This window comes from Dryas octopetala, chromosome 3 (assembly GCF_963921425.1).
Source record: "Dryas octopetala chromosome 3, drDryOcto1.1, whole genome shotgun sequence".
Lineage (NCBI taxonomy): Eukaryota > Viridiplantae > Streptophyta > Magnoliopsida > Rosales > Rosaceae > Dryas > Dryas octopetala.
The window spans coordinates 8,474,040-8,494,657 of NC_141368.1; the positions used below are offsets into that span (position 1 = coordinate 8,474,040).

A 20,618-nucleotide genomic window follows, 5' to 3' on the forward strand; every position below is an offset into this window, starting at 1 on the left:
ACAACAAAGAAACCATCTTTCTCATGATTCTGTAGAACTTCTGCTATGCTTCTTAGCTTCCTCTCGTCCTTCGGACACGGCCACAGACGACACAAATGGCCAAGAAAAGAGACCGCCGAGTCGCACCGAGTTCCTATCGCAGCAAAGACCGAGTTGAATCGTCAAACCAACTCGGCGACTCAGCCTCCACGGATCGAAAGCTCATAATCACCTTCGTCCTCTTCTTCATCGTATCTCCAGCAATCTCTGTGCTCGTGTACCGCATCAAATATGCTCCAACTACGAATCGTACGGACTCCTACGTGCACCAACGAGGCCTTGTGAAGCCTGATGTGGATTACCAAGTGATCCTCACTGCAAGTACCCTATTGATTTCTTAACCAACTAAATTTTGTTCTGCTCTTTGGTCTGTTTGGTTGCCGAGAAAATGTGGGGATATCGCACAAAGTCAAGTCATATTATATTGTCTTTTAGCTTTATCAGTCTGGAAATGGACGAGAGGATAAGAAGTTGCTTTAGTTTTTTCATTTTTTGACATTTTTGGCTTTGTTCCAAGCGAATGCTTCGAGTTTTTACTCTTCCTCTTCCTAGATTTTCTCAGCAGCCAAACAGAAAATTCCATGAGCTAGTACTCTGTTTTGTATCATTGTGAAATTGAAAAATCGATTTCAGGCTTTTTATTCTAAAATTGTTTTGAAAAGTTCAGGAAAATGCAAAGGTCTCAGAAAATACGACGCGCAGGCACTATACGTATCCTGTGTTAGCCTACATTACTCCATGGTGTGTCTTATAGCTCTGTTTGGCAATGCTTCATAGGATTGTTTTCTTTTCTCTTTAAAAGTTAGGCATTCAATTTCTGTTTGTAACCAAATACAAAAAGAGTTTCAGTTAATTTGAAAATGAATTCTTATTTTTGGAACTGTTCGTTATTTTGTAATTTTCCAAATCCTCTCAATGATAGGATTTGGAAATAAACTCTACACTACTTTAAAACTGAGGAATTCATTTGGTTCCAAACACACTATGTAGTAGAGTTTGAGCTGGTCCATGAGTTTTTTTTTTGTTTTTCCTTTGTCCGGGTCCAAGTGCCGGTTTTTTGGTCTAATATAGCATGGATATTGTAATTTAATGTGATTTTACAAAGCATTGTGATTATGGAAGTTCAAGGTTGTATGACATCCTACATGCATGGTTACTAGTTACTACAGCTAGGTTGCTCAAATTAGACGTCTTTGCGCTGAGCTTGAAGTGTTTGTGAATTCCTTTTCACATGTGAAATTGTGCAGGAATTCTAAGGGCTATGACTTGGCAAAAAGGTTCAACTCCAAGTTTACACATTTATCTCCTATCTGGTATGATCTAAAGAGGTACGCTTCTAGTTTTCTTAGTTTGAAAAAGTGATATGAGTAGTTGCTTAGTTGGTATTCTTTTTTCCTAATGTCTACGCCAGAGTACCCTTGTCCAATCAAGTAGAGGGCAACTGTCAAAACTCTACTTATTTCTTTGTTTAAATATGTGAGCATTGAGGTTTCTGCCATTCATAAAATTTTTAGATTAGAACTGTCTGCTAAATAAAGTTGGAATCAAATGTACATTCAAGTTTGATTCTTTATATGTGTGTGTATTGGGTCATTATTTTAGGGAGGGGAGGAGGGTGGTTGATACTCTCATTGGCAACCTACAACCTCCAGTAATAATAGGAATGTTCCTAAGACCTCAGTACTATAGTAAATTAAGGGAGAGTAAGAACCAAGTAACTATTTTATTGCTGGATTACTTTTCAGTAATTCATTCTTTTTGTCACCAGTGAAGGGATCAGCTTAATTCTGGAAGGTAGGCGTAATGCTGATATGGGATGGATCTCAGAGCTTAGAAAGGCAGGAGATGCTGTGGTATGCAAGAGAAACTTTTTAACCCTCCCTCCCACAGACACTATTTTTCAGGAAATGACAAATAATTATTTTTGATATATTTGTAAGAACATAATAAAGATCAGAATAAGACTTAGGACTACATGTTACTTCACATCATTTGCTCCTGATCTGGTTTATATGCAGAAGCTGTAACATCAATAATTGAAAAATTAAATTCAGTGAGACATGTAATAAAATAGGAGAGGTCTCTACCACAGATTGTTGGCTTAGAAAGAATTTAAATCTGTTGATTAGTCCTAGATAGTATTGCCTGTGCTTTTATATGCAGTTGATGCACACTTTTAATCTAGATGGATCAAGACTCTCATTGGTAGTATACCTTTGTAATGTGTAGGTATTGCCTAGAGTTGTTCTGGAAGCATTTCCAGCAGAGCTGCTTACAAAGAAGAAGCAGAGGAGTAAAGCTATTAATATTATCGTAAACGAGTGCAAGTAGGTCTCCGATCTGGACTGCTTTATATATTTTTTAAGGATATTATGCCCTGAGTCAACATGATTGGTTTCTGAGCATTTGGACTTGTCTGTTATGTAATGATTTGTGCTGTCCGTACCAATGTTCAGGTCAAGTTTCCTTATATTTAACACAATAAAAAAATGTAATTTGGTTTTGTGGGGACCTTCATTCTGTTCAGGGAAATGGGATATGATGGTATTGTGCTGGAATCCTGGTCAAGGTGGGCAGCTTACGGTATTTTGCATGAACCAAACATGCGGAATTTGGTAAAGTACCAATCTGTTTTGCTCCTCTCTTTCTCTCTTTCTCTGTCTCTGTCTCTCTCTCTCTCTCTCTGTGCCAGGACTTCGATTAATGTAACTGCACTGATAGAAAAATGGACAGTGATTTGCTGTTTTGACATCCAAGATATATGTGCCTTAATACAAAGCAGATAAATATACGAAAACAGTATTTGCTTGCTATGGAATCTCTGATTTCTGGGGTCATTTTGTTACTGGATACAAGCCCTTGCCTTCCTCAGACCTAGATTTGAAGTTTGTCTGAAAGTCATTATTCTTTGAGATTAGATGTTACCTAACAAACTTAGTTTGTGGCAATTGAGTAGTACTGTTTGCTAGAAAGTGAAACCAAATATCTCTTCTTGCTCCTTCAAACATGTAAAATTTGAGGAATCTTTATTTTTCTGCAAGTGTAGGCATTGCAGTTTGTAAAAGAGCTTGGAGATGCACTGCATGCTGTGAGATTAGAGAGGAATGATAAGCAACAGTTGCAGTTGGTCTATGTTATAGGTCCACCACATTCTGAGAAGCTTCAACCACACGATTTTGGACCTAAAGATCTTCAAAGCTTGGGTGATGCTGTGGATGGATTCTCACTTATGACATATGACTTCTCGGGGCCTCAAAATCCAGGTCCCAATGCACCTCTGAAGTGGATTCATTTAACCCTACAGCTTCTTCTTAGCACCAATAAAAACAATGCTCTGGCCCACAAGATATTTCTTGGCATCAATTTCTATGGAAATGATTTCATCCTCACAGGAGGTATCATTTTCTCTTTCAATATATAGAATTTTTGTTGTTGATTGGTGCTGTGGAATCTTCATATTTGATTTAACATATCTTGTTTGCTCTTCCCCTATGGAGTGGAATATGGTGGGTCAACTCCATGTGAGTTCTAACTATGGGTGGACTGTGTAGTGAGTTGGGGGTTTTTCTCATGCTTGTCCAAGTTACAAATTCATTTTGTCCGAGGAATCTATGGGAGGTTGTCCTAGAGTTGGAGAGAGGATTTGAACTCATTAGGAGAATAAAAAGAAACATTGCACTTTGCAATAATTTTTTTGCATGAAGACTACATTTCATCTGGATTGATCTTCGTAACATTGTAGATTTGATTAGTTTATCTTAAGCATCTGCAATTGTCCCCGACTAATCAAATAATTGTCATTTCATTGACTTGTTATGTCTCTTGAAGTTTCTTTGATCTTGCATGCGAATGAAATTCTTTAGTGGTTTCCCATTTTGTGAACAGAGTCCTCTTAAATGCTATTGAAAATGCAGGTCCTGGTGGTGGTGCTATCACTGGAAAGGATTACCTCTCCTTGTTGGAGAAGCACAGGCCTAAGTTGCAATGGGAAAAGAACAGCGCAGAACATTTGTTTTTTTACCCTGATGATAACTATAACAACCACGCTGTGTTCTATCCATCATTAATGTCAATTTCCATGCGGCTAGAGGAAGCTCGTAATTGGGGATGTGGCATCTCGATATGGGAAATTGGGCAAGGTCTGGATTACTTTTTTGATCTTCTGTAAAGCAGTCTTCATTTGATATTCATCGTGTAAACTTTGGGCATTTTTCGTTCACCCTTTTCTGTCCACACTATTACAAAGTTTTAGTTAGAGCTTAGATGTGACAATAGCTTGAAGAATTCTTAGAAGATTTATAGTAGGTGTAGGTTACTACATTTGGAGGAAAGGAATATACCATGTAATGTATTCGATTTTTCGTTATATTTTCGAAGTCCATGAACTTGCTCTTATTGTAATTGAATGGCTGGGTTACCATCCACTTGATGATTACAGCAGCAGGGTAGCCCTTAGTGCATCTTTTTCACTGATAGCCATTTCTGCCTGCAATCCAAATTAATCACCTTAGTTTTGTGTAATGAGGGAAATACCTTTCTGCTATACAACGGCAAACTCCAGATACGTACAATTATCAACTTTGGATATGTATAATTACGGGCGAACTTTTGATCAACTTTATCAAAACAGAAGCTATTCATTCATCTATTTATTCCTTTGACTTGTTGTTAGACCGTTTTGAATTAAAAAGTTTATTTTGCTTTTCAAATTATGAGTCTTAATTCTTGTTTTTCCTCTTTTCTCATCTTTGGTGTATCGATTTAAATCCTTGGCTTAAGCTCTCAGACAATTGTCTGCCTGCCGGTGACACTGTACTGTAGTGTACTTCAGTGAGTGTACTGCAGCTTACACATTTTATTACAGAGTTTCTAAATACTTATGCGAACTTTTTTTCTCAGCCACAGAAACATGGAGGACAATGCAAAGTCATCATGCCCGTCATCAACAACAGAAATGATCAACGACCTCTCAATCCTTACTTACCACGTGTCATGCCTTGATTGGCCAAAATTCTCATCTTGCATGACACATCAGCACCGCCCTCCACCCAAAAGACACCAGCCAAATTGCACCCACTGAAGCTAAGGCTTGGAGAGCCTTGTATCATCCTAGAAAGAAACAAAATTCTGCATGAACCCTCCACCTCTCTCATGGTGGTTCAGGCTTTCCCATCAGTTTTTTGAGACCCCCCCAAACAGTCCTTCTCTGTTTCTTGCATAGAATTATGCCATGGAGGCCCTCAATGCAGCAAGCTTGACCCCTTTATCAGTTCTTCGTGACAGAAGAAAAGAACCCAAAAAAGTTCCATCGCTGCCCACCATTTTCCAACCCAAATTCTCAAATTCCACAAGTCTCAGTACCACCACACCAACTTCACAAGAGTGTTCATCTAGGAGCTTTCATGGGGGTCTATTGCTTTTGTCTTCTGTTTTCAATGCTGGGCTTGCCAAAGCTTTAACTTATGAAGAAGCATTGCAGCAATCTGTGACTAGCTCCAGTGCAGGTGGAGACTCTGATGGGGTTCTTGATAGTGTTATTAGTTTTGTAACTGAGAACCCTGCAGTTATAGCTGGTGGTTTTGCCATTTTGGCTGTTCCATTGGTCTTGTCTCAGGTTCTGAAGAAGCCTAAGCCATGGGGTGTTGATTCTGCAAGAAATGCTTATGCAAAATTGGGTGAAGATGCCAATGCTCAGTTGCTTGATATAAGAGCACCAGCTGAGTTTAGGCAAGTGGGTACTCCGGATATCCGAGGTCTGGGGAAGAAGGCAGTGCCAATTGTTTACAAAGGTGAAGATAAGCCTGGTTTCTTGAAGAAGCTTGATTTGAAGTTCAAGGAACCAGAAAATACCACATTGTTCATCCTAGATAAGTAAGATTTTTAACCCGATTCTATAGTTTTTCCCTTTTCATTCTTTATGAATCATTGTCTCATCAACTACTGAGATTATGGAAAAGCTAAGGAGAGTTTCAGTAGAAAATTTGGTTTTTATTTGACTTTCATAGCAGTGGTTCAGAGTCAAGAGCTACTGTATCAAATGCCTGGCATTGAAATCACCTACTTGTGTACATTTTGCAAAACTTCTGATTGACTTATGTAGGGATCATCATTTGAACAGAAAAAGCAAATTTTAATTCACATAAACAATCAATTTGGAGAATAACAATTAACATAAAGCAGAGAATTCACATCATACAACTCCGTTTTATTACCTAAAAAGGGCCTTGGGTTTCCTAAAATTTCATAGAAATTGTCATATGCTAAATTACAAGTGCAACAATATCAACCTTGGTTGTGAACATTCCAAACCCCTCTCTGACGTGCAATGTTTCCAATGGGTGGGAAAAGGGGGTGGAAGCAGGCTGAAATGAGATGCAAAAGAGCTACTCCTTGACATTCCATTTTTTGTTCTTTCATAAATTGGATTCTGATTATACTGTTCTTTCCTTGACTTCATTGTTCACATGCTTTGTGATGCTGTGACAAATCTGGTAATCTGTGACTGGATCTTGTTATTCCAAAAGCCAATATATGAAACTAATGTTGCTAAATTTCTGATGGAAGCCAGATTTGATGGGAACTCCGAACTGGTTGCTGAGTTAGTTACTGTAAATGGATTCAAAGCTGCTTATGCCATTAAAGATGGCGCAGAAGGACCCCGAGGATGGGTGGTCTCTCCCATTTACCTTCCACTGTTACTCTTTGTTTCTATACAAGTCCTATCTATTTTTGGTCCTTGACATGGATTGCCATTTTACAGAGTAGTGGTCTTCCTTGGACACCACCACCGAGAGCACTGAGTCTTGATTTTGGCAATTTAGCGGAAGCTGTTAGTGATGCAGTTGGAGTAATTATCTTCACTTCCCTTGGTTGATTACTATATTTTCAATTATGATGCACAAGTGAAAATCTCTTTTCTTTTTAAAACTATAAGGTGCCATTTGAGCTCTATCCCTTACTTTTCAATAGGGATGCTTTTAGCAGGATTGTTATATAGCTATGTGGTCAATTATGTGCAGGAGGGCTCAGGTGCCTTGTCTGTTTCCCTTGGGATTGCTGCAGCAGCTGGATTGGGTTTATTGGCTTTTACTGAGGTTGGGCTGATAAGTCTATTGCATATTTTGATTTTTCTGTAGATATGCCTTTTGGTGTGACATGGATTATTGTGATAAGAGATTTCAAACTGACTGTTGCACTTTATCTTTCTAGGTAGAAACAATCCTCCAACTTTTAGGTTCAGCTGCACTTGTTCAGTTTGTGAGCAAGAAACTCCTTTTTGCTGAGGTGAGTCTCTAATTCTTTTGTATACTTTCTAGAAGTAATTTAATGGAAGATTTTCCACTGATAAAGGAAAATGCTCATCTCTGAAATGATAAATAATATGACGCTGTAAATCTCATGTTTGCTTGTGCTGTATCTTCTCAATCATAGAGAGAAACCATTATCTGATAAGAGTTAAAAACATTTTTGTCAGCCTTGGCCTTGAAAATATACTCCACTTTGAAACCATTAGGATTAACATTCAACTTCACTTCACCTGAATTGCTTTCTCTGGCAGGATCGAAAAGAAACTCTACAAGAAGTTGATGAGTTCTTGACCACCAAGGTTGCCCCTAAGGAACTTGTCGATGAGATAAAGGTATCAGATTACAAATGTGTTTTCAGCATTTTGAACACATGCTTGAATTAACTACACCACAACCTAGTGAACTTTCTTTTTTGCTCATGATTTCTGTCTTTATCCTCAATGCCTTGAATTTCAGCAAATTGGGATAGCTCTTCTACCATCACCTGTGACTAGCAAGGCTCTTCCTGCACCTGCAGATGCAAGCCCAGAGTCTGCTGCTGATACCGTACAGAAAGCAGAAGCTGCGGTGGAGCCTAAAGAAGAAGCAGCTGCAGAAGCTGCTCCCGAAATAAATTCAGTACCCAAAACAGAAGTTAAAGCAGAATCACTTCCTGGGTTTTCAAAACCACTTTCCCCATTCCCTTATGTAATTCCTCACTCCAGTCACTATTTGAATTCTTCACATTTATTTTTATTAATCCTGCATTTCTTTTTCATGTTTTTATGGTTGCAGTATCCAGATTTCAAGCCTCCATCATCTCCCAGGCCATCCGCTCCCTAGAGACATATCTAAAAGTGTGTATCTACAACAGCGAGCCGTTTATCCAGGAAAATCCAAAGCTAACACTATAAGTTGTGCAATTTGTGCTCCTGTTACTGTGTCAAATGAAATTTTCAAGGTTACTTTTCTCCGAAGATAACACTGTCATGAGTGGGAAACCAAATAATTTTCCTCTAGTATCCCTCTTGTTTTCTTTTGCTGCTTAAATGCACTATTTGTAATCGTTGGATCTTTGGTAGATGGGATTCATGTATATTAGCTGTGTTTGGATTTACTATAAATATTATATCTGTAGGGTTTTCGGAGAGGGCTTATATATGTGTGTTTGCTTGCTAGCCAAGTAGCTATTTAGGATAGAGAAAAATGAATAATTAGTCAATTTACAACACATGCTTTGGTGAGTAAGAACTGCTTATTATCATGGATATTTTTTTAACTGTGAGCCCAAACTGACTGCTTAAACATCTATATAAGCTTGCACAAGGTGTCCATGAATACAAGGTCAACCAAAGATGTTTCTAACTTTCTGTAGGGCATAGGATGCCAAGTTAAAGCCATCTTGTATTTAGCTTATAGTTTTGGTAGTCTTAATTTTGATTTTGTTGGGGCACGTGAGTTAAAATCTAATATCTAATTTTTAAATCAATTACAAAGGTCATACAAACAAGGACACAATTACGTATTACAATACTCTACCACGGATCTCATCAAAATTTTAAAAAAAATCTGAAAAAAGAATAAAAAATTAAGATTAAATACTAAATATTAATAGTTTTTCAACAAATCAGTAAAATATTAATTTTTTTTAGTTTAGGTACTAACCTAGAGTAAGACATTTTGGATTAGGTCACAAATCGGTTTGCTATACAGTTGTGACTGTCGAACAATCATAGTTGCGACTGTTTTAAATTCATAAAAAATTAAAATTTATAAAGGTTTAATGATTTTGATATAGGGTTGGGGGATAAAGTCATATAACGAGAGACTAAACATTAAAGTTTAAGCCTTGTAAATATTGAAAAAATAACAAATCAATAAAAAATTTATGACAGTTAGACAACCATAGTTTAATATAACCATATTTTTTAAAGTTGTTAACTAAACTAAAATTTAGTATCTAAAGTGAAATGACATAAACATTTTGATAGTTAAAATGAAAAAATATTGTAATTTGGTAGCTAAAGTCAACCGATCTAAAAAAGAATTTTTTTTTCTAATATGCGAGCCACAAAAATTTTGCAACGGCGTCGTATGATAGGATGCACCCATGACCTACCGGATCCTCAAACGGACGCCAAATCAAAATGCAATCGAGCGGGAATTTGTTTTTTGCTTGATTACGAATATAATACAATTTAAACAATTAGAAAGGGCCACCACTTTTTTTCTGCCGTTGGGTTGGAGACGATGTCTCCAGTCTGAGTCTGAGCAAATTAGAAGAGTATGAGTCTCACACTTTAACAGTGCCTCTCGTTCTTGCTCGCTCTCTCCATTCCCGAAGAAAAATCAATGGCGAGGGTAAAGCATACAGCACGAAAGAAAGAAAAGGCATCTAGTCGCAAAAAACCAGGTCTCTCTCTCTCTCTCTCTCTCTCTCTCTCTCTCTCTCTCTACATGTATGTGTGTGTAATCTGTATGTATGTTGTTTGTATGTATATATGTATATGCATCTATGTGCATTGTGTGAGTGTGTTGAGGTTTGAGAATTACGAATTTTGCTCTCTCTCAAACCCTAATTTCTCTCTGTCTGTCTGTCTCTCTTCAGCTACAGGAGGAAGCTCACCGGCACCGGCATCACCTGCAACGCGATCAGTACTCTCTCTCTCTCGTACTTCATTTCTCGTTGATTTCGTATTTTGCTTTTCCTGCGTTTGGTTACTCTGAAAATGCGGGAAAGAGGAGTGTGTGTGTGTGTGTGAGTGAGGCCGGGAATGGAGGAAATTTTGATTTGTAAATTATTTGTTTTCTTTAGCTACTGCATTTTCTTATTAGCCAAACGGAGTTGAAATCTTTTTTGTTATTCTCTGTTTTATTTTGTTTTCATGATATCTTGTTCTTGTGGTGGACCAAAATACAACTCCTGCTTGGTTGCTATGAAAAACATTGGTAAATGAAAAATAGATCATTTAAAATAAAACTAAGAAAGGAAAGCATTTAAGCGAGGTAAAGTTGACTGCCAGTCACAAAATTGTAGAATTATATTATTGATTTATGTCGGTTTTTTTTTTTTTTTTATCTCATTTCCTTTTTATTTGAGTATAAAACAGTAGTTGACCAACATTCTAGATTGGGAACACTAGTAAACTAATAAAATTTAACATGGTATTAGACTATGAAATTATGAGTTCAATCCCACTCTTTTTTTTCATACTTCATTTCTCATTAATTTCGGCTTTTTCTATTCCTGTGTTTGGTTACTTTGCAAATGTGGGAAAGAGGTGAGGACGGGAATGAGGGAATTTTGATTTGTAAATTATTAGTTTTCTTTAGTTACATTTTCTTATTAGCCAAACGGAGTTTAACTTTTTTTGTTATTCTCTCTTATTAGAGTATGAGATTTTGAGTTCAATTCCTATTAGTAGTTGACCTATATTCTAGATTGGGAACACTGGTAAACTAATAAAGTTTAACATGGTATTAGAGATGGGATTTTGAGTTCAAATCCTATTAGTTGATGAAGAGAGATCCATACCGTACATTCCGATAAAAAATAAAATGAAAGAGAGAATCATACATGAGGTGAGTGTTAGAACATAAATCATTATTCATTAGTTGGTCCATATCATTATAGCTGAAGCTTATAAAGATAATAGTAAACCAACAAAACTTATCACTTATCTGCAATCTGGTGAAGAAAATGTAATATCCTTAATTTTGACATTCCTGATATATTTAATTTATTTTTTAATAAATTGAAGTCACCTTCTGGAAGCACAAGGAAATCTGAGAGGAAATCAAGTAAGCCTTTTTTTCATTATTTTATCTATTTTTCCATTTGTTTGATACTGATAATGGTGGTGGTGATTATGGTAATGGAAATAAGTTGATGTTGAATGATTATTGTTGTTACATCTATAGCTCCAGACACACAGAGGCAGAGGAAGAAGCAACGTTGGAGGCCAGGAACAGTGGCTCTTCGGGAGATTCGCCACTTCCAGAAGACTTCTAAACTGCTTATTCCAGCTGCACCCTTCATCAGAACTGTGAGTTCCTTTTCTCACTGATTAATATATATAAACACTTGCACCCACACATGCAGCTGCTTGTGCGCACAGATACATGAGCCACCAGAAAGATGTTCACAGATAGATAAAAAATGTCAGGTAGTGTTAGTGCTATGAACTTGCGCCAGCTATTTGTGGCAATTTTCTGTTCACAATCAGAGAACTTATTTGTTTTGTTGGCATGGAAACCAGTTTTGTTCTTTCAATTTAATCATGATATATGTGTACTTGCCCAATTTAATAAATTCCATTCTCCTTATGATGTTCTTTGATTTTCTCATTTTGATTTGTATAAACAAGTTAACCTTTACATTTTTTGCAATCTTAGAGTTAAGTAGGCTTTGTTTGTGAGACGTTGGGTTGGGCAAAAGAATGCGCTTCTTTGTTAATTTTGCTTATGGTGATGTTATCCAGTAAATAAATTGTATGCACTAACTACCCTAGTGAGATTAGATCACACAATGTCAACAATCTTGTCATCCATTGTAGGTAAGAGAGGTCAGCGACCAATTTTCTCTAGGAGCTATGCGTTGGACGCCTGAAGCTTTAGTAGCAGTTCAAGAGGTGAATAACTATTTTTTTTTCATTTAATGGCAAGTGAGCCTGGTTGCCTGTAACAGAATGACCATGCAGATGCTACTTTTCTTCCCCCCTCCCCTCTCTTCAATCTGGTTCTTATTACTTATTAGTAAATGACTGCATGCTAACAACAGTAAATTCTCCTAGTCTAAGTTTGTCTGTCCATCAATTCAAATTGGGTGGGTGAATGAGTGATGGTAGCTACCAACGGGACAACAGCATCTATGGAAGTACATTGCATGCTTCTTTAGGCTCATTCCATTTTTTGGTTAATATATGCGTTGATCACACAATGACCTTGCTGGGCCAACCCAAGATTCTTAAGGCCTTTGGTACTCTGCTGCAATCACGACAATGCTTTTCATAATAATCAACAGCTTTTTGTAACCAACAGTAACATTCTACTTCATCATCAAATCATCCCAACAAAGAAAGCGTATCCAACAAACAGCTTGGGTTTGGTTGCAGGAATTATTTTTCATTGTCCCAAGCACCATAGGCTACTACATCTTCCTCTGTAACTTTCTTGCACAGTCCATATGGGTACTTTCTATAAATTATTAGAAGACAAATTGTCATTCCCATTACTATTTTGTTCTTTTTGTAGGCATCAGAGGATTTTTTAGTTCATCTATTTGAAGATGCAATGATCTGTGCAATTCATGCAAAGCGTGTCACTCTTAGTAAGTTAAATTTGAGATTTAATATTTGCTTAGTTGATTTTAGTAAGTTAACTCCAATTTTTACGAACTAATATACTTATTTATCACTTACAGCTTCCAAATCCAGGTTTTTTTTTTACTACGATAGACAAAGTAGTCAACTTGTTTTGTGCCCTGCCTCCCTTATTTTAGTTCATATGCCTCTCCTCTCATGGCATACTGTTATATCTTATCTACTTCAAAGTTTAAACCAATCTTTGACCATTGTATTCCAATATATGGTAATAAACCTGTTTCCTTTGCTTTTTTTTTTTTTTCTTTTCGTCAGTGAAGAAGGATTTCGAGTTGGCACGTCGGCTTGGAGGCAAAGGGAGGCCGTGGTGAGAGTATCAACACCAGTGATTAGGGAGACTGATCATATAACCATTTTAGAACTAATCGGCATTATTTGTTGTCTGACAGTTGCTATCTCTAGTTGTACTTAAAACTTTCTTAGAACTAGGAAGTAGGCAACAAACTCAACTCCCATAGGACCATTCATAGTACTGTAGTTATGTATACTGTAAAGAGCAGTTTAAATTTTCGACCAAAAAAAAAAAGAGCAGTTTAAATCATCATGTATCCTGACACAAACTGCCCGTGAGTCTGGATCCCTATGTTAGATTTCAACATGCGTTTGTCGAATCATTCAGCAAATGTTTGACTGTTGGTTTTGAGTTTCTGATCCAAGTTTTCGGTTGAATCCTTGAATGAATCAATTTGAAGCCCAGGGGCTTTTTGGGCAAAGGACTTGCCTCCGATACATTTCTTTCTTCTATGGACAATGCTATATTTGCATATCTTGATTCTTGATGTTAATGCCTCTGCTTCGGCAATCAATGTAATATTTGTCGGCTAATGATCATTTGGTCTACACTGTGTAGTGGATGACATCCAGTGTTGTTGAAAAAGATCCTGAATTTAAATCTTATGGACAATAGTTGGTTAATAAAAAAATATGTAATATTAGTGGTTTGCATGAAAATATGAGTATAAAGATTTAACTTCATAACAAATCATGAAACAACCAAATTAATATAACAAAATCAAACAAAACATAATAATCAACGTTAAGTTTCATAAAAATTAAGCAAGTCATGATAGTTCTATAGCATTGGGAATTTCCCTACCTCAAATGTTTCAAGCCTAATTACAATTGTGCTCAAACACTCCATTTGGCATATGAGAAGCCTAGAATTCAATAGTCATTTTAAATTAGGATTCAAAGAAATCTTGACAAAAAAATAAAAATAAATAAAGATTAGATTCGTTGATTTTAGATACTAAATTATAATGTTTGTTTTTTTTTATTTTAACTATTAAAATTTTATGCTATTTCAATTTAGATATTAACTTTCAAGTTTAAATTAAAAATGTCATTCTAGCAATCAATCGGCGAAATATTTTTTTATTTACAAACTCAACTGTGAGTGCATAATGATCACAAATTTTTGACCAAGGCACTGCTTACATGAATTGTTTTTTCAATATTGTATTTTGATTCAAGGCTCTAGGCTGTAGACTTCAGCCTTTAAGCTAAACTTAAAGTCTTAAACTCGTAAAATCTCTAAAATTTTATGAATACTATGCAGTAATTATGAATGTGAGATAGTTACAACTATACACCAAACAAAAATGACAATGGAGCGATCTGTAGACTGCCAATCGATTGAGACAAAAAAGAAAAAAAAAATCTCGTTTTGGACCAGATTTTTTACCCCAAATCAAACATATCTTACTTGTTTTTATCTAAACTAAAAAGCATTGCTCCTTGTAGTTTTCCTAAAAAAAAGTTTTCCGTTTGCTTCCTAAATAAAAAAGTTTTCTTATTTAAACTAAATTTTCATTTAAAAGAATTGTTAAAGCTTGGGTGTCAAGAAAGTTCAAGAATCGTCGGATTGCATTTAGCTCCCTCCATTAAAGTCCTGACACGTGTCCTTCCTATAGCAGAACTTCCCACCGACTACCGATTCGTATAAATATACCAACCTGCCCAGTCCCAAAACTGACAAGTCGAAAAGCGCAAAAAGCAAAGCCAAAAGAAAAAACTCTGAAATCTCTTACTGCGATTTCTAAGGTTTCGTCTCTAAGCTTACAGATTCTCAAGGTACGTCTTCTAATACTAAAGTTTTATTTGGTTGTTAAAGATTGTAGTTAGTAATATAATCTCTGCATGTTCGTTTTGGTTTATTTTGTAATCTGTCGAAGCAATTCTATGTTTTGGCCGCTAAGGTTTCTTGTTCGTGTTGATGATTCCGATCTTTGTTACACCTTTTTTGTTTCTTGCGAAAACACTTAGCTGAATGAAAACAAGTTTGTTAAGGTTTTTGTTGTTGTTGATGACTAAGGATTATACCTTGCATAGCCATGTTGATTTTTTCCTTCATGCCCGTTTGGGATGTGATCGTTTTGGGAAAATTTCTCTTTATTGCATAATTGCACCTAATATCATAGTTTATTGCGGAGTAATATTCAATTAATGTTTTCAAAATCAGATTTTGCAAGAAATTAATTGTTGCCTTATTACTAGTTTCTTATTCCCCATACAACTTAGCTTCATCAGTAATTTTCTTTATTCTAACGAAGATTTTGATATCAATTGCTGGCTTCTTGTTCTGTTTCTTTCATTATTTTGTCTTCTGTTTGTGATTTTATTACATGGAAACTATACATTCTGTTTATTATTTTTATCATTTACTTTTGTTTATTCAATTTCATGTTTAGATTGTTCAAAAATTACGATTTGCATTGTTTTGGGAGAAGATTTCCATCTAAATAGGTTGATTGTTTCTTGAAAATTACTGCAGTCAATAAGTAATTTTGGTGCATTAGTATTTCTGTTTATGTGTTGTGCATTCTTAATTTCCTATTATGTGTATGGTGATGCACTGCTACATTTCTATGTAATCTGGACACATCTAGTTTGTATTCTTTTGAGAGTAATAATTCGATGCTTGATATTTTGATATTGTTCCGCATGGGTTTTTCTGATACCTTACCTTTTTGCAAACTGTTCTACAGATGTCTCTACCGATGCAGATCTTTGTGAAGACACTTACAGGGAAGACCATTACTCTTCAGGTTGAGGGTTCTGACACAGTAGAAAATGTCAAGGCCAAGATTCAGGAAAAGGAAGGGGTACCACCTGACCAGCAGAGGCTTATCTTTGCTGGGAAGCAACTTGAGGATGGTAGGACACTGGCCGACTACAACATCCAGAAAGAATCCACTCTGCATTTGGTTCTGCGGTTGAGGGGTGGCATGCAGATCTTTGTGAAAACCCTTACTGGCAAGACCATCACCCTTGAGGTGGAAGGCTCAGATACTATTGATAATGTAAAGGCTAAGATACAGGATAAGGAAGGAATTCCACCCGACCAGCAAAGGCTTATTTTTGCTGGGAAGCAACTTGAGGATGGTAGGACACTGGCAGACTATAACATTCAGAAAGAATCCACTCTGCATTTGGTTCTGCGGTTGAGGGGTGGCATGCAGATTTTTGTGAAAACCCTTACTGGCAAGACTATCACCCTTGAGGTTGAAGGTTCAGATACTATTAATACTGTCAAGACTAAGATACAGGATAAGGAGGGAATCCCACCTGATCAACAGAGGCTCATCTTTGCAGGAAAGCAGCTTGAGGATGGCAGGACTCTGGCAGATTACAATATTCAGAAGGAATCTACTTTGCATCTTGTTCTCCGACTGCGGGGTGGGATGCAAATCTTTGTCAAAACTTTGACAGGAAAGACTATCACTCTGGAGGTGGAGAGTTCAGATACTATAGACAATGTCAAGGCGAAGATTCAAGATAAAGAAGGAATACCACCTGACCAGCAGAGGCTCATCTTTGCAGGAAAACAGCTGGAGGATGGGAGGACACTTGCTGATTATAACATCCAGAAAGAATCCACGCTGCATCTTGTTCTCCGCTTGCGAGGTGGTATGCAGATTTTTGTTAAGACCTTGACTGGCAAGACCATCACTCTTGAGGTGGAGAGCTCTGATACTGTAAACAATGTGAAGGCGAAGATTCAAGACAAGGAAGGGATTCCTCCCGACCAACAGAGACTTATCTTTGCAGGAAAACAGCTAGAGGACGGCAGGACTTTGGCAGATTATAATATCCAGAAGGAATCTACTCTGCATCTTGTCCTTCGCCTTCGTGGTGGAATGCAGATTTTTGTTAAAACTCTGACTGGGAAGACGATTACTCTTGAGGTCGAGAGTTCTGATACAATTGACAATGTGAAGACAAAAATCCAAGATAAGGAGGGTATCCCACCAGATCAGCAGAGGCTTATCTTTGCAGGGAAGCAGCTGGAGGATGGGCGCACTCTGGCTGATTATAACATCCAGAAAGAGTCTACCCTGCACCTCGTGCTTCGTCTTCGGGGAGGCGATGTTTAAGATTGAATGGATGGATTACATTTTTTCTGTTAGTTTCAATATGTGGTGCTTTTACTTTTGTCCTAGTGCTTTAGGGTTGGAATGAGGCAGACTTTTGTGTTGTTTAAATGAAGACCTTTTATGATTCAATTTGGCATATATGTTACCACATTGTCCATATTATGATCTTATTATCTTTATGTCTGAGGTATTGCTCTTTTATTGATCGTGCGTGGTTATGATGATTGTTGCATTACTTTTGCCTTGTTATGCTGGGCTCAAGAGTGCCAAGCTATATTTTGTCTTTGAGATGCTTTAGCGGGGTCTACGTTAGTTTCGGTCATATTTGTTCTGTATTCCAGAAAGGCCTTAATGGTGTGCTTGACATCATATTTAAGTTGGTTTGGGGATGTATTTTAACTTGTTTATGATAATGTGTGAAATTGGTTTGGTTTGACGTCTACAAAGAAAGCAGCATTGAGTGGGTGGTAGCAGGATAAGGTGGACTTTCAATTCAATGCTTAATGTTGCTTAGAGTTTACACCATTATAGTGTGATTCATGTTTGACATTCTTCTCTCCTGTACTAGCCAAGTGGTGTACGCAAATGGAGGGTCTGGATGTGATCAGAAGCATGCATGCATGATTATAGAGGAACTAAACAATGTCAACTAGTGACTTGATGACTGTGGAAGTTCATGGCAATGTTTAGCTTTTTGTTGCTAACTTGTAGCCTGTAGGAGTTATTATTGTTATTTTTTCTGAATATCATCTGCTTCTGCTGCTGTGTAAAAGTAAAAGTAAAAGTGTAAAACCATTGCTTCATGGCTCAAATAGAAGACCATGCCCATATTAATGTAAGGTTCCTTGTGTAAGCTATATGTGTAGTATGATAGATAGCCTTGGATAAGATCTGAGGATGGGAGTTATTCTATATATAAACATGGCTAGTTATTCAGAAAGAGGGTTTGAAGCTTGATTATCCTAATTAATTCTGCCTACATTAATATTCAGGTGACTCTGGGTAGTTCTGATGTCAGGTTGGTATCTATTAAAGCATCCTCTGGTTGGTTTTCTGTTCTTATGCTAGCTATATGAACATGTTTTGTACTAATTTTTTTTTTTTTTAATTTCTTTCTGTTTCTGATTAAATTTTCCAAAAGAAACAAGGAAAAAGGAAAAATGCTCTACCTGCTTTTAGTTTCTGCTGCCTCATTATGTTGAACAGGATTGAAGGGAGGCATTTTATTAATTAAAGGTATATGATTTGGCGGTTACGGAAGCAGAGCAGAACATGTATACCATCGTTTTCTTTCTTTTTATCAATATAGAATATCAAAATACGAATAAGTATATATATATATATATAATGAAATTTATTCAGGGGAGGCACCATGCGAGCCTGTATATATAATTATAGCCTTATATATAGGTAGGTAGTAACAAGCCATAACAGCTACTTTCTGAACCAAGCCATAACAGCTACTTTCCAGTAAATTCAAAAGCCATATCAGTGAATTAACGATTTTACTCATGAAGTGGTGGTTGGTGCTGGAATACAGTGAAGAGGTGGTTGCTGTGTATTTCTATAGGGACTGATATGGGCATGCTTGCATAATTGTATTGGGACGATGACATGATATAAGGATGGACCACCATTTTTCTAAAATATGTCTCTGATTATATAAAAAACATTAGGCACAGTTTCTTGCAGTAAGAAACCACAACCCAACTCTTTGAACACAATTAATTAATCTCGAATTCCTCTTCTTCTTAGTTTCTGATTATTGTGAAAATGTGAATGGACAAACTAGTACGGAAGTACCTGCAGTAACAGGGTAATAAAGATGGATCAATTAAGAATTTAATATTCTGCAAAATTTTAGGTGGGGAAATAATTAGCTTTCAATTCAGCTAGCTTGTGTGGACCTGTGGTTGATTCACGTGGTATATGATCCAACCATCCATTTCATTTGGGTAGTCTTCCATGCTCGAAAGTAACCCATTCCTATGGATAAGATCCTTTAAAATTCTTTTGGTCCACCTCACCCTTTTCACTTTTGGCTCCCTAAGCTAATATATAGGCTGAAAAGCACAAACCAACTTCTCTGTAATTGTGGGAAAGTTCTAAACACTTGGAACATATAAACACATTTTTAATCTTTAAATGTTGACAAATTCATTACATTACTAGGTTATAGATGCTCATTGCTCTATCATTACAAACACTGTACTATACTGTAATCCAAACTCATATAGTCATATTTGTGAATTGCTTCCATCATATTGCTTTTCATTTCCTTTTGGTTATGAGTACAGGCAACTGGGCAAGGACATGAGAGGAAATTGATTAGTTATAGCATTACTGCTTGGCTTTGCCTAACCAGTCCCATAACAATTACTTCACAAGGTCATCATGAGGATAGGGAGGTGGTTGCATATATATGGACAACATGTCAACAACTCATTTATACATGTTCTCCCTTTATGGTAAAATACGACATTCCTCTTTAAATTGTAGTCAGGTCCCTTTTGGCTAAACAGTACATTATTGTTATACTAATCTGAATCCTAGCCTATCCTCCTCCTGGGTCCTGGTCCTGGTCCTAATTAGCACAGATTGGTCTATAATTGGCCATGCTAGTTTAGTAGACATGGTTGCAACAAACTTCATGAAAAATTGAAAATGTCCTTTCTAATGCATAATTTCCCTCAATACTTTACAAGCACTCATTTAGGGTTTTTATTTTTATTTTTTGTCACACATTTAGATTTCAGGCTCATTTTTCTAAGGGCTATAGCCATTTTATCCCTTTAATTATAACTGGTATGCTAAATTTTTCCTAAAATAGGAATTCGGTAAATTAAGGCATCAAATTTTTAAAAACATGTCAATGTATATCGATTTCTTAGGATTTCATCGAAATTTTTGTCCAAAAATTTGCATGAGGATAAAATGGACAATTCATGCTCAAAGCCTTACAAAGGCTTACATGGGTCAAATATTGTATGACATTTCAAAGACTTGTCCTTTTTCTTGAAATCTAGAAGGCACAAAAAGGAACAAAATTTGGTCGAATTGGCATCGACTCACAAGACCTATGTAAAGCTTTGGACATTATCGAATTGTTCACTTTATGATCTACACTCGAAGGCAGGAGACATCTTTGGTCAAAACTTTAGATGAAATTCTAGAAAATTAACCTACATTGACATATTTTTAAAAGTTTGATGTCTTAATTTACCGACTTTTACTTTAGGGGCAAGTTGACACACGAGTCATAGTTGAAGGGGTAAATAAAAAAATAAAAGAACTTGATTAAAAAAGACTCATAAAATGGACTGAATTCTAAGTCTCCTTAAAAAAAAAAAATTAGGGGAAAGATTATCCTTTAGAATCCAAACCTTTGAGTTTCATTAATTTGTTTGTTTCTTGCTAGTCCATTTATATACAAGTACATCATGGTCACTAATTACAGATTGCAGGCCTCAGCAATGAGTCAATGGCAGATTTGCAGAGCAAACATGATTGTGTACTTCTCCATCCGCCATTCTCCA

The 20,618-nt window shown here is 36.5% G+C and overlaps 4 protein-coding genes across 6 annotated transcripts; all 4 read left to right on the plus strand.

Moving 5' to 3' along the window:
• On the plus strand, positions 1-4,510 carry LOC147290469 (Glycosyl hydrolase superfamily protein). Of its 2 annotated transcripts, none has more exons than XM_086236813.1 (8): positions 1-360; positions 702-780; positions 1,287-1,367; positions 1,808-1,892; positions 2,269-2,366; positions 2,567-2,654; positions 3,086-3,434; positions 3,954-4,510. In XM_086236813.1, the coding sequence occupies exons 1-8, from the start codon at positions 96-98 to the stop codon at positions 4,205-4,207; spliced, it is 1,299 nt and encodes a 432-aa protein (XP_086092939.1). In that variant the 5' UTR covers positions 1-95; the 3' UTR covers positions 4,208-4,510. The 2 variants fall into 2 exon arrangements, with proteins under 2 accessions (XP_086092939.1, XP_086092940.1); XM_086236814.1 differs by having other exon boundaries at positions 1-356; positions 707-780.
• Positions 4,511-5,103: 593 nt separating this feature from the next.
• On the plus strand, positions 5,104-8,482 carry TROL (thylakoid rhodanese-like protein). Its single transcript, XM_086238511.1, has 8 exons — positions 5,104-5,910; positions 6,608-6,710; positions 6,800-6,886; positions 7,059-7,133; positions 7,249-7,323; positions 7,598-7,678; positions 7,803-8,033; positions 8,121-8,482. The coding sequence occupies exons 1-8, from the start codon at positions 5,270-5,272 to the stop codon at positions 8,166-8,168; spliced, it is 1,341 nt and encodes a 446-aa protein (XP_086094637.1). The 5' UTR covers positions 5,104-5,269; the 3' UTR covers positions 8,169-8,482.
• Positions 8,483-9,597: 1,115 nt separating this feature from the next.
• Positions 9,598-13,207, plus strand: HTR12 (Histone superfamily protein). 2 transcript variants are annotated; one of them, XM_086235547.1, is made up of 7 exons: positions 9,598-9,738; positions 9,934-9,980; positions 11,087-11,126; positions 11,247-11,371; positions 11,882-11,956; positions 12,579-12,654; positions 12,962-13,207. In XM_086235547.1, the coding sequence occupies exons 1-7, from the start codon at positions 9,678-9,680 to the stop codon at positions 13,015-13,017; spliced, it is 480 nt and encodes a 159-aa protein (XP_086091673.1). In that variant the 5' UTR covers positions 9,598-9,677; the 3' UTR covers positions 13,018-13,207. The 2 variants fall into 2 exon arrangements, with proteins under 2 accessions (XP_086091673.1, XP_086091672.1); XM_086235546.1 differs by lacking the exon at positions 12,962-13,207 and having other exon boundaries at positions 12,579-12,736.
• Positions 13,208-14,700: 1,493 nt separating this feature from the next.
• LOC147290472 (polyubiquitin-like) lies at positions 14,701-17,132 on the plus strand. The gene is made up of 2 exons (XM_086235545.1): positions 14,701-14,779; positions 15,694-17,132. Exon 2 carries the CDS (start codon positions 15,694-15,696, stop codon positions 17,080-17,082), a length of 1,389 nt encoding a protein of 462 aa, XP_086091671.1. The 5' UTR covers positions 14,701-14,779; the 3' UTR covers positions 17,083-17,132.
• The last annotated feature ends 3,486 nt before the right edge of the window (positions 17,133-20,618 follow it).